At 45.4% G+C, this 20,829-nt stretch overlaps 1 protein-coding gene across 3 annotated transcripts; it reads left to right on the top strand.

The window, feature by feature from the left end:
• Positions 1 to 251: 251 nt before the first annotated feature.
• On the top strand, positions 252 to 20,211 carry SIRT5 (sirtuin 5; the record flags this gene model as incomplete). Of its 3 annotated transcripts, XM_079712257.1 has the most annotated exons (8): positions 252 to 366; positions 3,035 to 3,168; positions 5,359 to 5,584; positions 7,079 to 7,166; positions 7,995 to 8,048; positions 9,455 to 9,578; positions 11,205 to 11,320; positions 19,709 to 20,211. In XM_079712257.1, 8 exons carry the CDS (start codon positions 252 to 254, stop codon positions 19,782 to 19,784), a joined length of 933 nt encoding a protein of 310 aa, XP_079568383.1. In that variant the 3' UTR covers positions 19,785 to 20,211. The 3 variants fall into 3 exon arrangements, with proteins under 3 accessions (XP_079568383.1, XP_079568385.1, XP_079568384.1); XM_079712259.1 differs by lacking the exon at positions 7,995 to 8,048; XM_079712258.1 differs by lacking the exon at positions 9,455 to 9,578.
• Positions 20,212 to 20,829: the final 618 nt, after the last annotated feature.

The following is a 20,829-nucleotide window of genomic DNA, read 5'->3' as shown; positions in this document are numbered from 1 at the left end:
ATGCTGGTCTGGGGACCATACTATTCTGGGCACCTAGGAGCGCTTGAGAACACACAATGAAAACAGCTGGTTTAGAAGATGAACACTATGAAAATTGCTACGGAAGATTTTTGTTAAGGGCATTCTTTTGCATATATGTGTATGTGTGTATGTATATATTTGCAGAAATACCAGTATTTTCTGATTGTTTCTCTTTGTTTTGTGATTTTTCTAAAGCCCATCTCAATAATTAGTGCGACACAGAGAACCTGATGCCACCTCTCCGGATTGCCCCAAGCCGTTTACTTTCCCAGCTGTATTGTGGATTGAAGCCTCCAGCCGCTATACAAACCAAGATTTGCCTAACAATGGCTCGTCCAAGTTCAAGTAGGTCTTCGCAGCCTGCCATCTCATCTCCAGTGGAATTTGGAATACCTGAAAGTTCCTGCCCTGTGAGGGGGCATGTCTGTATTGAAGGGTACGGGGCAGGATGCTGGAGAAAGTCACTCTGTCCTGTTGTCCTTAGGGGAGGCCTTTCTAGGACAGGGTCAGAATTATCTCTCAGTAGCCAAGTTAAGTCCATTTAAGACATTCTGTTGCTTCTTCAGAATGTTTGCATTTAAGCTTTTCACACATGATTTGTATTTTAAACCCCTCACCTCTCAGCAGGGCAAGAAAGCTAGTGATCGTCCTATGGGGTACTATGGGGTTAAATTTTCTACTAGACAGAAATGATTTGTATCTCTACCTGACAAAAACCTGCAAGTCAACTCTGACATAGGAATCTATTCATCAGTAGGATGACAGTTTACATTTGAGGTAGAAAAGACCTTTAGGGGAAAGTTCTATGGGTGAACTTTAGGTCCTTAAGGATGTTTGTAGGTTTTGAATCCAGGAGTCATGTAAATAGTTCCTAGAAAAGTACTGATGTATTTTCTTATTAAGCATCTTGTTCTTTCAGGAGATTAGATCAGATCACAACCTCTAACCCACTGGGACTGGGTTTCTTTTTCCAAATTCTTCCTGGTTGGACAGCTTTAGTGGGTCCTGTTTTTCACACTGGTGTGTCTCTGAAAGGGGTGTGAATTCAGGCAGAGCGCTAGTGTGGTTGGCAGGCCGCCGGGCTGGTTACACCCAGGGGCACAGTGTGCCTAGACCGTCTTCATCCCTTTGAGCTTGTGCTGCTGAAAGCATGGTCCCAGAGCTCCAGGACGAGCGGGATGGGGGGCTGGAGCCGCTGCATCTTCTGTTTCTGAGGCTCTGCTTTTATTCTTTGTTTATTCTTGCCATTTGTCAGAGAGGAAGGGAAGGGGAGGAGAGATTTTGAGCCTCTTTTGAGATTCTCTGTCCTGGGCTAGCCATAGAGGCAGCTCTGAGCTTACAAGGGGGAGGAGGTCCCCGCCCTGCCTGGAGGAGCCCTCAAGTATGAGAAACTGGTAAGATCCACGTGACCAGCTTGGGGTGCACAGTGATGCCACCTTCCCTTTAACGTTCACTTGGTTGTCTTTGAGCCCCCATCCCACTGTCTTCCTTCCCTTCCTCCATCGCCTGTTCCATGTCTCAGGGGCGCTCGATCAGTCCGAGGGTTGATTAGCCTCGGTTGCCATTCCTCCCGGGGGAGACCAGAGAGCCTGCTCCATCAGCCAAGGAACCTGCTTCCACTGCAGGTTGAGCACAGGTTGCCACTCCTGGAAGATCCCTGTGCCCGGCAGACCCTGCCCCGGTGGCCCAGGCCAGCCGCAGGCCATGCTGGTCCACACTCGCTTCTCCGGGTAGGGGCACTGGAGGAAGTCTCTTCCCCCACAGCTTGTGCTCGGCTCTGATGCACTGCTTAGGCCTGGCCATGGCGTTTCCTCACCCCAGGCACGAGGGCTGCAGAGCCGCGGCGCCTGGGAGACAGGGTGTTGCTCTCGGCCTCATCTCTGCCGCCAGGACCAACAACGGCAGTTCCGAGCCTGGCTCCTCATCCTTTGATCCTGGGATGATGACGTTCGTGTCAGGACCACAGTCCACCTTGTGCAGCGCCTGGGCACAGTGAGCCCTCACGGGAGGAGGGCTGCTGCCCCTGTTGGTCTGAGATCAGGCGGGAGGATGCCCGGAGGTGCAGGATTAAGCCTTGGATCCTGGAGCGCAAGCCATAGGCTGTGACCACGACTCCCTGCTGTCGTCTTACTCTCTGCGTTCAGTTCCCTTCCGTTACCCCGAGTCTCTGGGGACGTCTTGTAAAGACCAACTCTGACTCGAGCTGTAAAGGAGGAGGTCATGGGTCCAGATTGCGGCAGAGCATGTATTCACAGAGGAGGGCCCTCATCCTCACCCGGGTAGTGATGCCGAGCGAAGCTGGGATTAGCAGGATCCTCAAAGGGAGGTGAATTTGGAAAGGAAGGGAATGCTTTGGGGTCCAGCGGGCCTGAGGTCAGCCCTCACACGCACACTAGCTTGGTTTTACTTTTAAGAAGGAAGGTGCATCCCTGTCCATTAGCGTTTTTTAATCTTCATAGTAGCCCCCCTTTATGGAAGGCACTATTGTGCACGTCAAACAGCCAGGGAAACCCAGGATAGCAGAGGGTTAGTCATTCACATAAGATCTCGCTTGCGGGAGGTGGGGTGGGATGCAGGGCCAGTGCTGTGCACCCCAAGCCCCTATCTCTTTCTTAAGGCGTTGTACACTCACACATCAGGTGCATGGGGGCGTCTTCATGGTACGAAAATGATTTTTTTTTTTTTTTTGCGGTACGCGGGCCTCTCACTGTTGTGGCCTCTCCCGTTGCGGAGCACAGGCTCTGGACGCGCAGGCTCAGCGGCCATGGCTCACGGGCCCAGCCACTCCGCGGTATGTGGGATCCTCCCGGACCGGGGCATGAACCCGTATCCCCTGCATCGGCAGGCGGACTCTCAACCACTGCGCCACCAGGGAAGCCCCCGAAAATGATTTTCGTTTGCTTATCTTAAAGTATAGTTTCACGCAAGGTCAAGTTTCAAAATACAGGCAATTGATTTGGGATGTAAATGTCCAAATGGTACACTGAATTGACCAAGATTTTATTCTCTTTAGGTATGGCTGACTTCCGGAAGGTTTTTGCAAAAGCCAAGCACATAGTCATCATTTCAGGGGCTGGCGTCAGTGCTGAGAGTGGGGTACCGACTTTCAGAGGAGCAGGAGGTTATTGGAGAAAATGGAAAGCTCAGGTTAGTCATGTCTCCAGAGCACCGAGAGGCTCTTCTGCATGAAGCCATAGTAGTGTTTGACTTGGAACCTATACCTACTCCTGAAACCCAGAGAGGAAAGTTTTGAAATTTACCATGACCCTTTTGTCCTGTTTGTTTTGGCATTGACACACAGTCCGTGTGATTAAGATCTCAGATTTAAGCAAAGCAGCCTCTTTCCTTTCTTTCTAGGCATGCATTGATTGCACTTATTCACATAACAATTAGGTTTCTCCCAGTAACTAAAGTGGAACCAGAAAACTTTGGTTAGCATAATTCATTACTTTTCTATAGATGTTGAAATTTAGAATTACACATTTTTAAAAAGTTTCTCTGAACTTTTCATGTGAAAAACAGTGTTGAATTGTTAAAGGCTTAGGCCTTGATGCTCAGTACTTTATATGAAGGTCATTAGTGAATTGTTAAAGGCTTAGGCCTTGATGCTCAAAACTTTATATGAAGGTCATTAGGATGTAAGTTCTCTGGGGGCATGCGGTTTTTTTAATTCAGTTTTTATTGAGGTATACTATATTGGGAAAAACCCAAACAAACTTTTTGGCCAACCCAATACATGCAAGAAGATTCGCCAATATAAGTGTACAATTCAGTGAGTTTTAATAAATGTATACAGTGGTGCAGCCACCACCAGGATCACGGTGTGGAACATTTCTGTGCCCCAGAATATTCCCTCAAGGCCCCTGTAGGCAGTCTCCTCCCCTCCCCCTGGCCCAGGAAATCCCTAGTTTTGGAGGGAAGGGAAATGTGCCTGTTTTCTTCATCGCTCTATCCCCAGCTCCCAGAACTCTGGCACATGTAGATGCCTAATAGATTTCTGTTGGTCGAAAGAAGGCACTCATGAGTAATTACTTCAGTGCATGACTTCCAGATTTCATAGGTAATTTCTTATCGAGTGAAGGGTGAATGAACCTGCCCTTCCCCTGTTAAATGTCTCAGGCTGGCAGATGTTGAGGATGTCTTGTCACCTCTCTGCTGCCCTCCGGGCGAGTCTGGGGATCATCACCTTAAAGGTGAGGGAGGGGAGAAAGGAGAGCAGAGGGCCCTTAGGGTCCCACAAGAAGCAGCAGCTGCGGAGGGCAGTCCCTGGATCTGAGAAGCAGGGCGGGGTGGGGGCGGACGGGGGTGCTCAGCGGGCGTCAGGAGGGGCTTCCAGAGGGGTGCTCGGTGGTGTCAAAGCAGCTCAGGGTCTGTGGGGACCCGAAGAAGTCAGTCGACTGTTTGACTCCACCTGTGTGCCAGGGCTGCAGCTTCATGCGCTGCCTGTGACCGCTTCGGGCCACCGGAGGTCTGAGTGGGGACAGGAAGGAAGGAAGTACAGGGTTGATGTGGATGATCCACGGCACAGGTGATCCGCTCCCCCGATGCAGGCGGACTTTACCACCAGGTTGAAGGGTGACCTTTATAGTGAAACAAAATGCATCATCCCAACCCCGCCTCAATCCATTTATGGAACGTTTCAGTCATTGCCAGCGGTTCCCCTCCCCCGAGCTTCCAGCCCCAGACAGCTACCGACCGCACTGCTCTTCCACCGGCGATGAGACTTGCCTCTCCTGGAAGAGGAATCGTACTTTAAAAAAATATGTATTTTATATATATCCTGTTACTATAATGTATATACTATTTTTTATATGTGTAGTGTTGTGTGTGTGTGTGTGTGTGTGTGTGTGTGTGTGTGTGTGTACCTATCATTATAGTTATAAAAACCGAGTTTTTCAACTATGGCCATTATACCTCAGTTGGGCATTTTGCATTTTACTTTTCTTCCTGGATAAATGAGCTTGGCATCCTGTAATGTGGAGCTCCATGAAAAACTGGATTCCAGACTAAATTACCTTCCCACCTGTTACTCGACTTCACGTTCGTAACTTACTCGAGTGGAAGATGAGACAGGTTGCGGTCTCCCTGCCTCATCACTGGGGAAGTTCAACCGATTTCTCCAAGGTCCCTCGTGAGCCCCAGGCCCCGCCCTGTGGCTGCCACGCCACATGTACCGACACGGACGTGTCCCTGTGGGCACCTCCCAAAGCTGCCTCTCTGCTTAGAGCAAAGGGGGCCTGGGAGTGTCCCGCCGGCTGCAGCAGCCCTGCCGCCCAGCTTCTGGAGCATCAGAGCTTCTTTCCCTCCCTGACCCCTGCCTCCTTTCTGCCTCCCCAGGACCTGGCCACCCCTCAGGCCTTTGCCCGAAACCCGTCCCAGGTGTGGGAGTTCTACCACTACCGACGGGAGGTGCTGCAGAGCAAGAAGCCCAACGCCGGGCATCTGGCCATCGCTGAGTGCGAGGCCCGGCTGGGCAGGCAGGGCCGACGGGTCGCGGTCATCACGCAGAACATCGATGAGCTGCACCGCAAGGCCGGCACCAAGAACCTTCTGGAAATCCATGGTGAGGGACCCTCGGTCTTCCGTGGGAGGGGGGAACCAGACCTGAAAACACAGGTGCTGCCATGTACCAGCTGGGCCCACTGCATCTTAACAAGACCCCAGGTGTCTGGAATGTCGACCGCCCTGCCTGGAGAAGCCCAGTCTGCTCTGCTATGTGCTCTCCCCTCCCTGGGTGTCCTGTTGAGGGGCCTTATGTTCCCAGACAGCACCCCCCAAGCTGGGCTGAGGGAAGCGGGAGGTTTGGGCCATTGAACAGCTGTGGCTTTAGCAGGATTCAGCTCCGGAAAGGCCTGGCATCCCTGGGGAAACCATTTACTCTCCCTGTGTCCCCGATCGGCACTGTCCGCTGAGGCTGTGCTTCTGCTCAGCCCTCGAACCTTTAGGGAGCTGCCAGCTCAGTGACCTTCGCTGCAGTGAGCCCACCAGGTCTGGGACACCGCGGAGCTTGTCCTGGGTCCCTCTGGCTTCCCTTCTTTGCGCTTAATGACGCCCTCCTCTTCCCTCTTCTTAATCCTCTCCCCTTTTCGCTCTCACCGAAAATCTAATCAGTTCATTCATACAAGAGCATAAATGGGTATGCAGGAATTTCTTCCCAAGGGCATTTAATAGTCTGCAAAAGTTCAATCCCAAGACACGCATTTCAAATTGTGGAATTTCCAGAAGCAGTGACCCGGTGGGGCTCCAGGCTCCCTCTAGTTTGGCTGTCTCCTCAGAAAATAAGTCTCTGGATGGCCTTGCTTGGATCACATACCTCCCTTTTGACCGAACACTACTGCTAGAAGGATAGGCTGCTACGATTGGACCAGTGTGGAACTTGTGCCCGAGCTTGTATCTGGGGATGTGACTGACAGCTCCGTCAGCTTGGCGTGGGATAGAGGAGAAGTGGCTCCCCAAAGAAGGAATCCTGGACAGAATGGAACAGTGTGTGTCCACCGCAGTGTGACGTGCTCAACACTGGGCTTGGGGTGATCGTTTAGTGAATTGAGATCACCTTTTATTGGTTAAGCTCAATAAGTCATTGCTAGTTTTAACGGTTATTTTCTTCATTTGTTAGTTGATTATTTATTGAGCTGCTTTTGTAGAAAAGATTGAAGTCTTATTAAGTCAAAATTAAGATTCTGTAAAACACATCCCAAGCTATTGAGCCTTTATCAGTCATATACTGAGTAAATCCTGCCCTTAGGTTTAGATTGGCTTCTTCTACCCAACTGACCACTTCAGTTCCACCCGAACATCAGGGTGCTCAGAGAGCTCCTTAGTCACGCAGCAAGTTATTTCATCCGCCTCTCTCTCCTACAGATCATGCAGTCCAGGAGGGCAGATGTTCTGGCTTGTTCAGTAGTACTGCATGCCTTTATGTTCCCTGTGATACCTGGGGTAGGCCCATTCGTTAAAACGATGTATAAAAACTAAATTATTTCGTACCCTTTCAGACATGGAGACAGTTGCTCCTGAGTATACTAAATTCCAGTCTTGTTTAACTTTTGTTTTTCAGGTAGCTTATTTAAAACTCGATGCACCTCTTGTGGAGTTGTGGCTGAGAATTACAAGAGTCCGATTTGTCCAGCTTTATCAGGAAAAGGGTAATTATACTGCACTACAGAATAGACGTATGTCATTTTGTCTAAGTTGAATATAAATGCGAAGAAATTGAACATTCATCTAAGATGCCCATGGATATTTATGAGAAATAAAACTGGGTACAGTACAGCTATATGATAAAAGAAGTATTTTGCTCACAATTTACAATGTTAAGTGAAAGCAATGGAATCTAACTCTGTACAGTATGATCCCAACTTTGTATTTAAAGGCACACACACACACACACACGCACACACACACACACAAACACAAACACAAACACACCATGTTGATGTATCTTTATATAGATAAAAGTCCAGAAGAAAATACAACAAAATATTAACAGGAGTGGTAGGATTATGGGCAATTTTGATTTCTTCTTTATATCTTCCTGAATTTTCCAACATTTCTATGATGAACATTTACTATTATTATAATTAGGGCAAAAAATTAAATGTAGACTCAGAGTATTGAGAAAAATTCTACTTGGCCATTTTAAATCAGTATAAATTATCCATGTAACTTATTAACATAATGTCATTGCAGATGCTTCCAACTAGGATGACATATACCATGCAAATCATGAAACTCTCCTTAGCACAACAGGTACTCCGCCTGCTTCCCACATACAAGTTCCCTCTCCTGAGGTAGAACCAGTGGTAATTGTTTGGTGTCCATCCTCCTAGTACCCTTCTAAGTCAGTGTGTATTCATTAGGAGTTTTGTACCGTATACTGCCTGGCAAAGAGACAGTCTTACTGGGTTATCTTATTTCATTGTTCTTCGATTACACCAGTGACGTTCTTTCTTTTCTGATATTATTTACTTCAGGGCTCCAGAACCTGAAACTCAAGATGCCAGAATCCCAGTGGAGAAACTTCCCCGGTGGGTAAAAATCTTTGATCTGTATTTGGTGTTCCAGATTGCAAAAAAAAAGAAAATTAGGAGTCAAAATCCAAGTTCATTTGGTGAGATGCCTCTTAAATGTGCAAATGCCGAAACCAGCCCTGATCTATGAGGCCAAGGGCGAAAGGACAAAAGGTGAACCAAGCCAGGCTTAAGAGAAGTGCTTCTGCCCTGTCCCTTTCTCCTCTGTGTTATGGCGGGATCCTTTCAGGTCTGAAAGTTTCAGCAGCTGTTATGTCGTAGACACTTAGCAGTGTATGTGAAGCATAGAGGCTGGCATCCCGGAACTAACTGGTCCATAAGCCTCAGCTGCTATCCTCTCCATCCTCCTCTCCATCATCAGAGTTATTAATCCAGGGTTATGGAGGCAGAAGGAGGTCTTGCAAAGGTGAAGTTGTGGGACCAAATAGAATTTTTTAGAGTAACAACAACAAAAAACTTTTATGTCAGTTTTTCAAAACTAGACATTAAAATAGCGCTTCCAGAAGTGTTTCTTAGCGCACTAGATCCATGTGAAGTTATAGACATTACTTGAAAAAAAGATGTCATGTGCTCAAATACATATGGAAGCACTAGATTGAACGAAGTTAAAGTATGTTTCCTTTACCGCAGGACTAATCAGAGCACTGAATATGTGAAAGTACATTGTTACTCTCTAAAAAGCGATTATGTTAGTACTTCCTTGGCTGACTTAACCTTTTTTATTTTTCTTAATAAGGGTTTCCATTACTAAATTCAAAGTTTTGCTCTAAAAGAATGTTTTCATTACTAAATTCTGAAGTTTTGATCTAAAAGAATCTTGAGTAGGAGATTAATATGATGAAAATGGTGTTTGGGGGAGATTATTTTAGAAGGTAATTATAAGATGACCTGGGGTAGTAGCGAGTGAAAGATGAGAGATTTTTGGGAATTGACGCTGGAGAACTTGGCTAGAGACAGGGCAAGAGAGAGGTGAATCTGAGAGAAGAAAGGAACAGGTCACTGATGAAATTAACAAGCAGTTGACGTGTTAGAGGCAAACCTCAGCCCAGTACATTCCTCCTGGGCCTGGCTGACCGTGAGCACGCCCGTGCCCATGACCGTGGGGAAGCAGCTGGGGAAGAGACAGCTGTTTAGAAGGAGAACAGCGAGGCTGGCTGAAACGCCTCCACAAGCACGTCAGCCCAGTGCGTCCAGACAAAATAGAAACTTCATAAGGGCAGGTAAAACTACACCTTCAGGACAAGCTCACATGCGCTGGAGGGAAGGGATGGGGGATAGGAAGGCTCAGAGTGACCTACCTGGACAGACTGGGCCTGGTGCAGCTCCTGGCTGTCCCCGATCCACTTGGGCAGACCTTCCTGAGAGCAGGTCTTGGGGTTGGCGTAAGGATGGCGCTCTTCCAGGTGTGAAGAGGCAGCGTGCGGGGGCCTGCTGCGACCTCACGTGGTGTGGTTTGGAGAAAACCTGGACCCTGCCATCCTGGAGGAGGTTGACAGGGAGCTGGCCCTCTGTGACTTGTGTCTAGTGGTAGGTCATGCCCGTCCCTGATGCTCGGGATGCTCTGAAACACCAGGCGGGGGGGGTGGGGCTGGGGGTTGCTTCCTCCCTCCCTCCCCCTGTTTTCCTTCCTCCCTCCCTTCCTTCCTTTTCTTAAGGATGTGTTGAGAGTCTGGGGGTGCCCTACAGAAAAACTAAGAAACGGTGAATAAGATATGATCTCAAAATATGAAACTATGGAAGACCATGTCTGGGGCTTCTCAAAGCCTTTCCCCCGTGGAAGAGAAATAATGAAAAGACCATGTTATTGGTTCCGATTTTGAAAGTAACACATGCTCGTTATTAAATTTGAGAAAATACAAAAAAGTATAAAATTACAAAGAAGAAATTAGAGATCTCCAATAATTCCACCATCCACAAATAGTCACTGTTAGCATTTTGGTGTGATCTCTTCTAGACCAGAGGGGAGCAAACTATGATAATGTACATTGTCTTGTGAACAAAGTTGTATTGGAGCATAGCCATACCCTTCTATGTATTGCCTATGGCTGCTGTCACACTATAATAGCAGAGTTGAGTATTTGTGACAGACTGCATGGCCTGCAAAGCCTAAAAAATTTACGATCTGGCCCTTTACACAAAGTTTACCCACCCTGGTCTAGACCTTTTCTTACGCAGATGTAGACATATTCAAATTCAAAAGTGGATTCATACTGTATGTTCTGCTTGGAAGCTGCTTTATTCACATAGCAGTTCACTTAGCCTATTTCCTGTCCGTACGTCCAAATCCACATCATCTTTTCACTGGCTGCGTGGTGTTCCATTGTATGGATATAAAAGGACATAGTTAACCAGTCCTCCACTGTTGGACACTTAGGCTGTTTCAGATTTTGATATTTTAAACAGTGCTATGATGAACGTCCTTAGATGTAACTCTTAGCACGCTCTTCAAGTTATTTCCTGAGGGCAGATTTCCTGGAAGTGGAATTAATGGGCCAAAGGGTGTGCACGTTTCAAATTCTCCTAACACATCTCTAAGAGCAGAATTGGCCTTTCGTGGGTGCGTGTTCATTCAGCTGGTATTTCTTGAGTGCGTCCCACTGTTGAATCTAGCATCAATGTGCTTGATAGACGGTTAAGCAAGGAAAGCTGGCTTGTAAAACTTGGTGTGGTCTCCCTGCTCTTGTAAAGAATGTTTATAAATATATATTCATAGAGAAAAACCCGAAAGAATATACATCAAAATGTGAACAGTGATAATCTTGGTAGAAGTAGGATTATGAATGACACGTATGTGTTTTCTCTTTGTATTTTCTAACTTAAAAGGAACATGGATTATTTGCATCTCTTCAAAGAGCAGAAGCAAAACTAAAACGAACCCCCTTTGGGTGACGATCGAGTCATTTCTTTGCCATTCTCTCCGTGTGTGCAGCTCTTCTCTTCGTATCGCATGTCCTTCCCGAATTCTAGGGATCAGCCTGAGGGGTGCCTCCTGGTCCCTGTTTGTCCCTCAGACACTCTCCATTTATCCCATCCAGCTTAGCTGTCCTCACACCCACCACCACAAACTGGCCCAGGTTTCTGATAGGTTTTCTGAAAAGCTGTTTCTTCTCCATGGTGTGGTCATTTGTCCGTTTCCGTTTGTTTGCTCTGTAGGTGGGAACTTCCTCCGTGGTCTACCCCGCCGCCATGTTTGCCCCCCAGGTGTCTGCCCGGGGGGTACCGGTGGCCGAATTTAACATGGAAGCCACCCCTGCAACGAACACATTCAGGTACCGGGGTCACCAAAGTGGGAATGCACGCTATTGAGCAGGTTTGGACGAGGTCATCCAAGCAGATTTTACCTACTGTTCTAATTTAAAAACACGGAGTTTGTGTTTTCTTATTTCGCCTATAGTTGCTTTGATGGAAGAAAACAAAGTATTAAACCTAGATGAAGGTAGCTGTGTCTTTTTACGGGACGTTTGCCATAGGGTTTTTGTTTTTCACATTTTGAAAGTTCTTCCTTGATTCTTCAGACTTTACTTTTTTTTTTTTTTTTTTTTTTCTTTTTTCCCTGGTACGCGGGCCTCTCACTGTTGTGGCCTCTCCCGTTGCGGAGCACAGGCTCCAGGCACACAGGCTTCAGCAGCTGTGGCACGCAGGCTCAGCAGTTGTGGCTCACGGGCTCCAGAGCGCAGGCTCAGCAGCTGTGGCACATGGTCTAGCCGCTCTGCGGCATGTGGGATCCTCCCGGACCGGGGCTCGAACCCGTGTCCCCTACACTGGCAGGCGGACTCCCAACCACTGCACCACCAGGGAAGCCCCAGGAAGGCACCTTTTAAAACATTGCCTTCTATGTGAAACTTATACTCTGAAAATGACAGAATGCTGCTGGAAGAAATACAGAAGACCTAAGTATATGGAAGGACACAGCTGAAGAGAGTCCAGAAAATAAACCTCATGTTTATAGTCAACTGATTTTTGAAAAGGGTATAAAAACAAATCAGAAAGGGAAAGAATAATCTTTTTAACAAATGGTGCTGGAACAGCTGGATAGCCACCTGCAAAAGAATGAAATTGGACCCCTTAATTACACCATAAACAAAAGGGGATCACAGACCTAAATGTAAGAGCTAAAACTATAAATTTCTTAAAAGAAAATATAGGAGTAAATCTTTGTGACCTTAAGTTAGTCATAGCCTCCTCGATATGACATCAAAAGCACAAGTAGCATAAGAAAAATGGATAAATTGAACTTCATCAAAGTTAAAGCTTCTGTGCTTCAATGGGCACCACCACTAAAATGAAAAAGACAATCCACAGAATGGGAGAAAATATTGGCAAGTCTAATATTTTAAAGGAACTGGTATCCAGAATATATAAAGAGCTCTCACAACTCAATAATGAAAAGACAAATAACCCAATTAAAAAGTGGGCCAAAGATTTGAATAGACACTTCTCCAAATATATATATACATGGTCAGTAGGCACATTGAAAAGATGCTGAGCATCATTAATCATTAGGGAAATGCAAATTAAAACCACAACCAGATACCACTTAACCACTAGCATGGCTGTAATTTTAAAAATGGAGAATCACAAGTGTTGGTGAAGAAACTGGACTCCTCGTACATCACTGGTGGGAATGTAAAATGATTCAGCTGCTTTGGAAAACAGTATGGTGGTTCCTCAAAAGATTACATACACAGTTGACATATAACCCAGCAATTCTACTCCTAGGTATGGAGTCAAGAGAAATGAAAATATATGTCTACACAAAAATGTGTACATGAATGTTTATAGTAGCATTGATCATAATAAAAAATGGAAACAACCCACATGTCCTTTAACTGATGAATGGATAAACAAAACTTGTTATCTATACAATGGAACGTTATTCAGCCATTAAAAGAATGAAGTGCTGATACATGCTACAATATGGATGATGCTTGAAAACATTATATTTAGTGAAAGAAGCCAGGCACACAAGATCAAATATTGTATGATTCTGTTTTGTACGAAATATCCGGAATAAGCAAATCAACAGAGATGGAAGGTAGATCAGTGGTTGTCTAGGGTTGGGGTGGGGAGGAATGGGGAATAACTAACTGCTAATGGTATGGGTTCACTTTGGGATGATGAAGACGTTCTAAAGTTGCTTGTGGTGATGGTTGTACAGTTCTGTGAATATACTCAAAAACCTGTTAACTTATACCTTTTAAATGAGTGGATCGTATGTGAATTATATCTCAATAAAGTTGTTCTATTAAAAAAGCTATTGTCTTCTAACTTATCCACTAAAATATTGGTACATTGTGGCACTTAGTGTAGCACCTGGGCTACTTAGCATCATCAAAAGTAACATCGCAGCCAGGTAACCCAAGCCTCTTGTCTGCTTGAAGGAGCATCAGAACGCTCCCAGGTGGAGACAGGGTAAATTTTCTGAAGCAGGAAATGCGGTTCATCCCCAAATTCTATTTTTCTTCTAATGTGGCTTATTTTCAGTCAGTTGATCTCCAGCTCATCTCTAATAAGTGTACAGAAAAGTACACATCATTGTAGAAAAGTAAAATGCAGATAGGGAAAAAGAAGAAAATAAAACTCGAGTGTTTCCACAACCCAAGATAAGAGTTGGCCTCTGCCTTTCATGCTCAGGACTGACCAGCAAGGACTGGGCATCCGTCGTGTTAGTCTTCACGTGAAAGGAAATGGAACTTGGTGGTTTTCCATGCACGTTAAGAAGAGATTCTAGGCATGTACTAATGATATCACTTCATAAGTAGGACCTCCTAAAGCCGCAGACCTGCTTCAGCTGCTACTCTTCAACCAGAATTCTTGAGCTTCACGTCCTGAAAACCTGCCGTGTCTCTGTTTAGACAAACAGGCTACTTGCTAGCCAGAGACTTTGATCGGATTTGGACAGCACCAACCGCAAGAACCACGAGAACAGATGCCTGTGGGCTTCTTTGGGAGCCGAGACTCTCTGTACCACTGAGTCTGGGAATTTTCCCAGATGAGTGTAACTGACCAGTGAAGCCAGCAATGCTTTTATGTAGGCGTCATCAAAGCTGACATTTAGAGGAGACGTGGGTGATCATCTTCTCATCCTATTCAGTTTTTCAAATGGGGAACCAAGCCCGGAGTGATTAAGAGGCTTGTTTAAACACGCAGCTCAACAAAAGCAGAAATTTCTCACATTTTATGTGTAACAGATGTTGGCTGAACTTTAGTTAGGTCAAGGGGTCAGCAAACTGCTGCCTGTAGTCCAGATGCACCCACCATGTTTTTTGTAAATAAAGTTTTATTGGAACCTAGCCACCGCCACATGTTCCCGTATTGTCTGTGGCTGCTATTGTCCTTAAACAGCAGAAGTGAGGAGTTGCAGCAGAGACTGTCTGGCCTGCAAAGATGAAAATATTTACTCTCTGGCTCTTTACAGAAAGCAAATTGCCAACCCCTGCTCTAGGTTATAATAAGAAAAATGAAAATTGGAATGATATCTCCTTTTAACCTGATTTTCTTCATTACCTAAATAGGTAGTGGGAATGGCTGCCTCTGTTTTAAACTTGGATCTCACAAGACTCCTTCGACCTTGTACAAGTTGTTTGGATTCTTTGCCCCAATTCTAATTTAGAGACTAAGTCCTGTAGAATTTACCTCCCACTGAAATGTATTAATATTTTCAAGGTGTTAATTTAATTAGTTCCGTTTTTTTTTTTTTTTTCCCTGTCCCAGATGGTTGTCTTAGATGATTTCTGAAAAACCATTACACGAGGCTTTTTCAGATTTTAGGCTTCAAGGTTTTGGCTGTTACTCATTCCCAGAGGTCCTTGGCAAGTAAGGGTCTGCGTGCATTTGTTGAGGCAGAAATGGGATTTGTGCTCCCGAGACACTGGTGTGCAGGGCTTTCCGAGCACCCTGGGCCCTCCACGCCCTGCGATCACCTGTTGTTCATCTTTGCATTTCTCTAAACTTTGGAATTTAGTCAAAACCCATCATTGTTTATTTAGTACCTACTATGTACCAGGCACCGCTCTGTATGCTTAGGATAGGATATATTAGTAAACAATACACAAACCCTACCATGGGAAGGTGGCATTCTAGCGGTGGAGGCAAATAGTACACAATAAGGATAATAAATGTGCACATTCTGTGGCCTATGAGAAGTGGGGATTAGGCCGTGGGAAAAGCAAAGTTCGAGCTGGGGGGGGGCAGGTGGGTCGCAGGGTTCAGTGGGTAGGTGGGGGGCCTCACTGAGAAGAGGCCTGAGCAGACTTGCAGGAGGGGAAGGAGTTGGCTAAAGAGGTATCTGGGCTAAGAGCTTTCCAGATGCCGGGACCAGCTGGAGCAAAGGCCCCAAGGGGAAAGCAAGCCTGGGCGGTTTGAGGGCAGCAGGGAGGCCAGCATGGTTGGAGAGGAAGGAGCGGGGAGGCGCTCCAGGAGAGGTAGAGGGGTCAGTACGGTGACGAAGTGCCCTGTGTGCTGGGCAAGTGCCCCCAGAGGAAACTCACTGCAGGTGGGGTTGAGAAGTCTCAGGAATTCTTAGCTAGAGGATGGTTTTATCGCTTGTCTTATTTATGTATTTACTCCTCAAGAGTGTAAAGAGGTTAGTTCTTTTAATTTACAGTTGATCACATTTAATAGGGAAGGCCAGTGCTCCCCCAGGCTGCATTATCAGGGTAGGGGGTAGGTGCTCTGTTAGTCCATGCAGAGGGGCCCTGTGGTCTGTTAACCAAAAAAAGTCATTTAAAGCAAGAATATAATAAAAAAGGACACATAAGTATTTCATTTTCATTTAAAGCATAAATGTGCATTCATTTGCCTTTTTTTTTTTTTTCTGATAGAGCCAAAGGCCTTTTCTTTGAGTAGGAATCTACTGATTGGAGCTCACCTTTCTTGCATAAATCATAAATCCTCCTGCACTTAGTGTAGCACCTGGGCTACACTACACCTGGGCTCTTGCATAAATCCTCCTGGTGTTCCTCAAATTTCCCTGAAGAGAAAAATCACCTGAGCCTTTATTTTATAAAACAAAACAGATAACCAAGAAAATCAGATCCCAAGGCCCCAGTCTGGACTTCCTGAGTCAGAATATCCAGGGCAAGAGGGCTGTTTATTTGTATATTTAACAAGTGACCTAGGTGATTCTTATCATCAGGAAATCTTGGAAAACACTGGAATACAACTCCTGGTTTAGATATTTTTCTGTTTGTTTGTGTTTTTGGGGGGCCATGCTGCGAGGCTTGCAGGAACTTAGTTCCCCACCCAGGGGTTGAACCCACGCCCTCGGGAGTGAAAGCACAGAGTCCTAACCACTGGATCACCAGGGAATTCCCTGTTTTTTCTTTTTCTAAGTAGAGAAAGAACATACAAAAAAAGACTTGTGAAGCAATCCCCCTCATCTTCTCCACCTACATCTAATTTGACAGAATTATTTTTAATAACTTGTTATGTCTTTCCAAAACATTCAGCTAATTTTCCTAGAAATAACCCTCTTTTAATAGCTATATTTTTGCATTAATTAAATTTTTAATTAAATGGGATCATTACATTAACCAGTAAAAGTGGCGTGAACATATTCTGGGCAAAACACGGTGGTCTTGGTAATGCTACAGTGGGCGGGGTGAGGGGACAGGCACTGGGCTGCTGGAACAGGCATCTTCAGACACCTTTGTTCTTGTTCCCCGTTTACTTTTTTTGTTTGTTTTTTTTTTTGCCGTACGCGGGCCTCTCACCGCTGTGGCCTCTCCCGTTGCGGAGCACAGGCTCCGGACGCGCAGGCTCAGCGGCCATGGCTCACGGGCCCAGCCACTCCATGGCATGTGGGATCTTCCCGGACCGGGGCATGAACCCGTGTCCCCTGCATCGACAGGCGGACTCTGAACCACTGCCCCACCAGGGAAGCCCCCCGTTTACATGTTTAAACTTGACATCTAAAATTTATCAAAATCATTGAAAAAGATGTGATTCCGAATTACTGGAAATAAAATACCAACATTTAAAAATAAAACTGCCATTATCCTAAACTGCCATTTAAATGTATCCAGTCAAATCTAAATGTCACAACTACTTGATACCCACGTCATCCATTTACAGAATAAATATACAAGCCCTTTTTAACAATGAGAACCTTCACATTTTTTCTTTTTCTCTTTGAACTTGTATTCCCATCCTACTTCTACCGTAGAAATTTATATTAATGTATTTTTATGCTTGAAAATCTTTTGTTGACTATCCTGTTATATTCTGCTGTAAAATATATGAGTTACTTAACTATTTTCAAGTTCTTTAAAACTTAAACATTGTTCCATTGAAAAATTCTTGTAGATGGAATTACCACTGCAGTAATTTATAGTACTAAGTTGTTGAAAACAACAAATGATACATTTTGATGAATAATTCCATAAAAGTGAAACTATGGGAAATGCATCTCTTAATAGATGCATGGGGCATGAGTTTTTTGAATTAGTTCGGGTATCCATGGCCGAGTATTATGTATTATTAGAAGGAGACAGAGTTCATGTTGTTGTAGCCCATTCGGCCTGTGGTCACAGGAAACAAACCTGTATTCTGAGATCAGGTTTCCTGACCCACTGCAGTGAGCGAGACCCCAGAGGAGCCATGCGGCATGTCCCCAAACAAAGGAAAAGATGGAGTTATTATAGGATTTGGAAGGAGGGTTGAGTTTAGGTGAAGTTTAAATGAAGCAGTTTTTGATAGACTCAGCAACTAGCAGGGCTGTGGGTGTGGAGAGGGGTCAGATCTGCTCTGGCTGCAAAGTGGCCACAAGGTCCTGTTTCCTTGAAGGTAGATGTGGAACCCTGGTCCCAGACCCCTTACCTGGAGCTCTGCACCTGGGTTGGAAGTAAGGCTGCTTCTCGGAGGCAAAGTGGCTTAGGTCCTCCAGACACAGAGGATATTTCATTCTTTACTGCCGTCATACTGGTAGTGTATGATTTTAGAGGACAATTCCCACTCAGTGAGTGACAAAGCAGCAGTCGCTCAGAGAAGGGAGTTGTTAGGATATTGTGCAGCTTGTCTTGGGGGGAAAAATTGGGTTTCTTACTAGCTTTGCAGCTGGCTGTATCTGTGTCTCTAATTCCGGTCTGAGGGATGGCAGGGCAGATTTTTACTGGCCGAGCTAAACTTTACCTTTTCAGTGTCCAATGTCAATTGTAATTCTTTGTTTTTGCTTTTTTAAAAAAATATTTATTTATTTGGTTGCACTGGGCCTTAGTTGCAGCAGGCGGGCTCCTTAGTTGTGGCACATGGGCTCCTTAGTTGTGGCAGGCGGGCTCCTTAGTTGCAGCTTGTGGGCTCCTTAGTTGCAGCATGCATGTGGGATTTAGTTCCCTGATGAGGGATCGAACCCAGGCCCCATGAATTGGGAGTGCAGAGTCTTATCCACTGCGCCACCAGGGAAGTCCCAGTTTTTGCTTTTTATAGATGAAAGTACTGAGAAACCTGGGCCACATAAACCCTGGGTGTGAAAGGAATTTCATTATGGCATCGCCACTCAGATTTTGGACCTCCTTCCAAGTTATATGCTGAAATACCCATGGTAATCTTGAATCACATTTAGTGATCTGTTTATTGACAATTTTATAAGACCCTCTTTCAATTTTACTGACAGCAAGGATGAAACGGCCCTGCTTGCATGTGTTACCCGGTCTTTAGAAACCGTTTGTTTTCTCAGATCCACACCGATATTTCAGACATCCCTTTCTTTTCACGTTCTGGGATAAGGCGCCATTGTAAGCTTTGGGATGAGTGAGGTGAGGTGCAGCTTGCTTTGGTAAATAGGGAGGAGGTTGAATGTGGAAAGGGACACAAGGGAGAACATGTGGAAGTTGAGGCTCTCGGTGTCCGGCTGTGCATCTCGGAAAGTCCTCAAGGGACTTTGCTGGGGCGGAGCTTTCCGGTGGCCAGTGTTCCACACGCTGCCAGTGGTAAAGGATCAGAGAGGCCATTTGGTCAGGGATGTCTGTTCGTGGCACAGAGAACAGAGTATTCAAGGACTAAGGCAGTCATGATTTCTGTTGTATCAAGAATAAGGAATATGACCAAATGCTTTTTTCATTTTTAACTGTGCTCAGTTGATTTTCTTATTAACAATACACTAGAGTTAGTTGGGTACTTTTTCCCCCCTGTCCTAAATGTTTTCCCTTGAAAAGGAAGCAGAAGTCGTTGGTTTTTCTTCTGTTCTCTCCCTCCTCTTTCCTTGATCTTTCTCATTTTCCTGCTTTCTGACTGCGAGTCAGGGCTAGTTGCGAATTCCAGTGGCCGGCTTGAGAGGCCTGTGGACTCAGGTGAAGTCCTTACAGTCCACGTGGTGCAGGAGGTTCTTTTTTTCTTGTCCTTATTACCTGTGAGTAAGATTTTGTAAAACTTACACTATGTCAGTTATGAGCTTGGCAAAGCAATCACAAACTACAGCCATGTCTCCCCTTCTTCCGTAAAAGAAAATCCTTTATAGCACCTAAAGTCTAGGCAATTGCTTTCCCAAATTCCCTTGGTGACGGGGGCCCACCCATAGTGAAGTGTCTGCATTTGGAGTTTTCAGAAACCGCATTTGTGAGAATGTGAATTTTACTCTGGTTGTAACTAAGAAAGTTGACTTGCTGAAGCAGAATGTTCATCTTGCTCATAACTCTGCTGTGTTCATCCTTCTATTTCAGGTTTCATTTCCAGGGGCCATGTGGGACGATGCTTCCTGAAGCCCTTGCACCTCATGAAACTGAAACTGTTTCTTAATTGCCCTGAGGAAGGAAGAAATCACAGCGTATCTACCAGGCCACCAACAGGAGAAACAGTCTTGTGGATGGTGAGCTGAATACTGAAAGGTCTGAATATATCTTCTGGAATCCAAACTGCTGATAAGTGATGGGACTTAGAAGAAATAGTAGTAAACGTGTTTAGAAGGAGAAGTCACAGAACTTCTCAAGTCAATTCATGTTACTTGGTTTGAACCTAAACATAAGATACCTCTGATGTGTTTGGTTGGTTACCAGGAGGGAAACAACTTTGTAATTAGATTGTCTAAAAAAAGTAATTTTTTTTTTTGCTATTTGGGTAGAGGGGTAAAACCCTGGTATTTCTGATTTTTGTGCAAGGTTTGGTGGAAAATAAAATCCCTTTCTACAGCAGGTAATTGCCTGTATGAAGATGTTACCCCAAGAGAGATCTTTGTTGGGGACTTTTTCTTGTCAATGTTTATCTTGTTTGGCTGCCTAACCTCAGTTCCAGGGGGATAGCTTACAACAAGAATTCAGGCAAGGAAGGAAGAGAAAATTAGCAATAAGGTAGAAAATCAGGGTGAGAAAAAAGAATAATGCAAATATATGGACTCCAAGGATAAACACAGCTGCCTAAAATTTAGCACTGGCCTTCCGAGCAGCCATGGAGGAAAGGGAGAGGTGATGGTTGGTTGTTCCTCAGTATTATAAACACAGAAGGACATTTCTCACTATCATCAACACACGCTTCCCCCGACGCTGAATTTTGAAGGGAGTTTTTCCCGTGGGACTTGAACGTTTTATGCTCATACTACCTCTGCGTAAAGTAGGAAGAATACAGCCCTCTCCTCAAGTCCACCATCTAATGCAGCACCCAGGGATGCCTGCTGCCGGCAAGGCGAGCATCAGAGGCCTGACGGAGGAGCGGCCTTCAGTAAACAGCGCATGAAGCTCGTGCATAACTAGCTCCCTTGGATCAGTTGGGCTCCCTGGGTGATTATGCAGCTGGGCCACATCATCCCCACCCCTTACAAAATTGCATTTAATATTACACCCTTGGCGTT

Source organism: Hyperoodon ampullatus (genome assembly GCF_949752795.1).
Source record: "Hyperoodon ampullatus genome assembly, chromosome: 10".
NCBI classification, from domain to species: domain Eukaryota; kingdom Metazoa; phylum Chordata; class Mammalia; order Artiodactyla; family Ziphiidae; genus Hyperoodon; species Hyperoodon ampullatus.
This window is presented reverse-complemented; position numbering and strand designations above follow the sequence as displayed.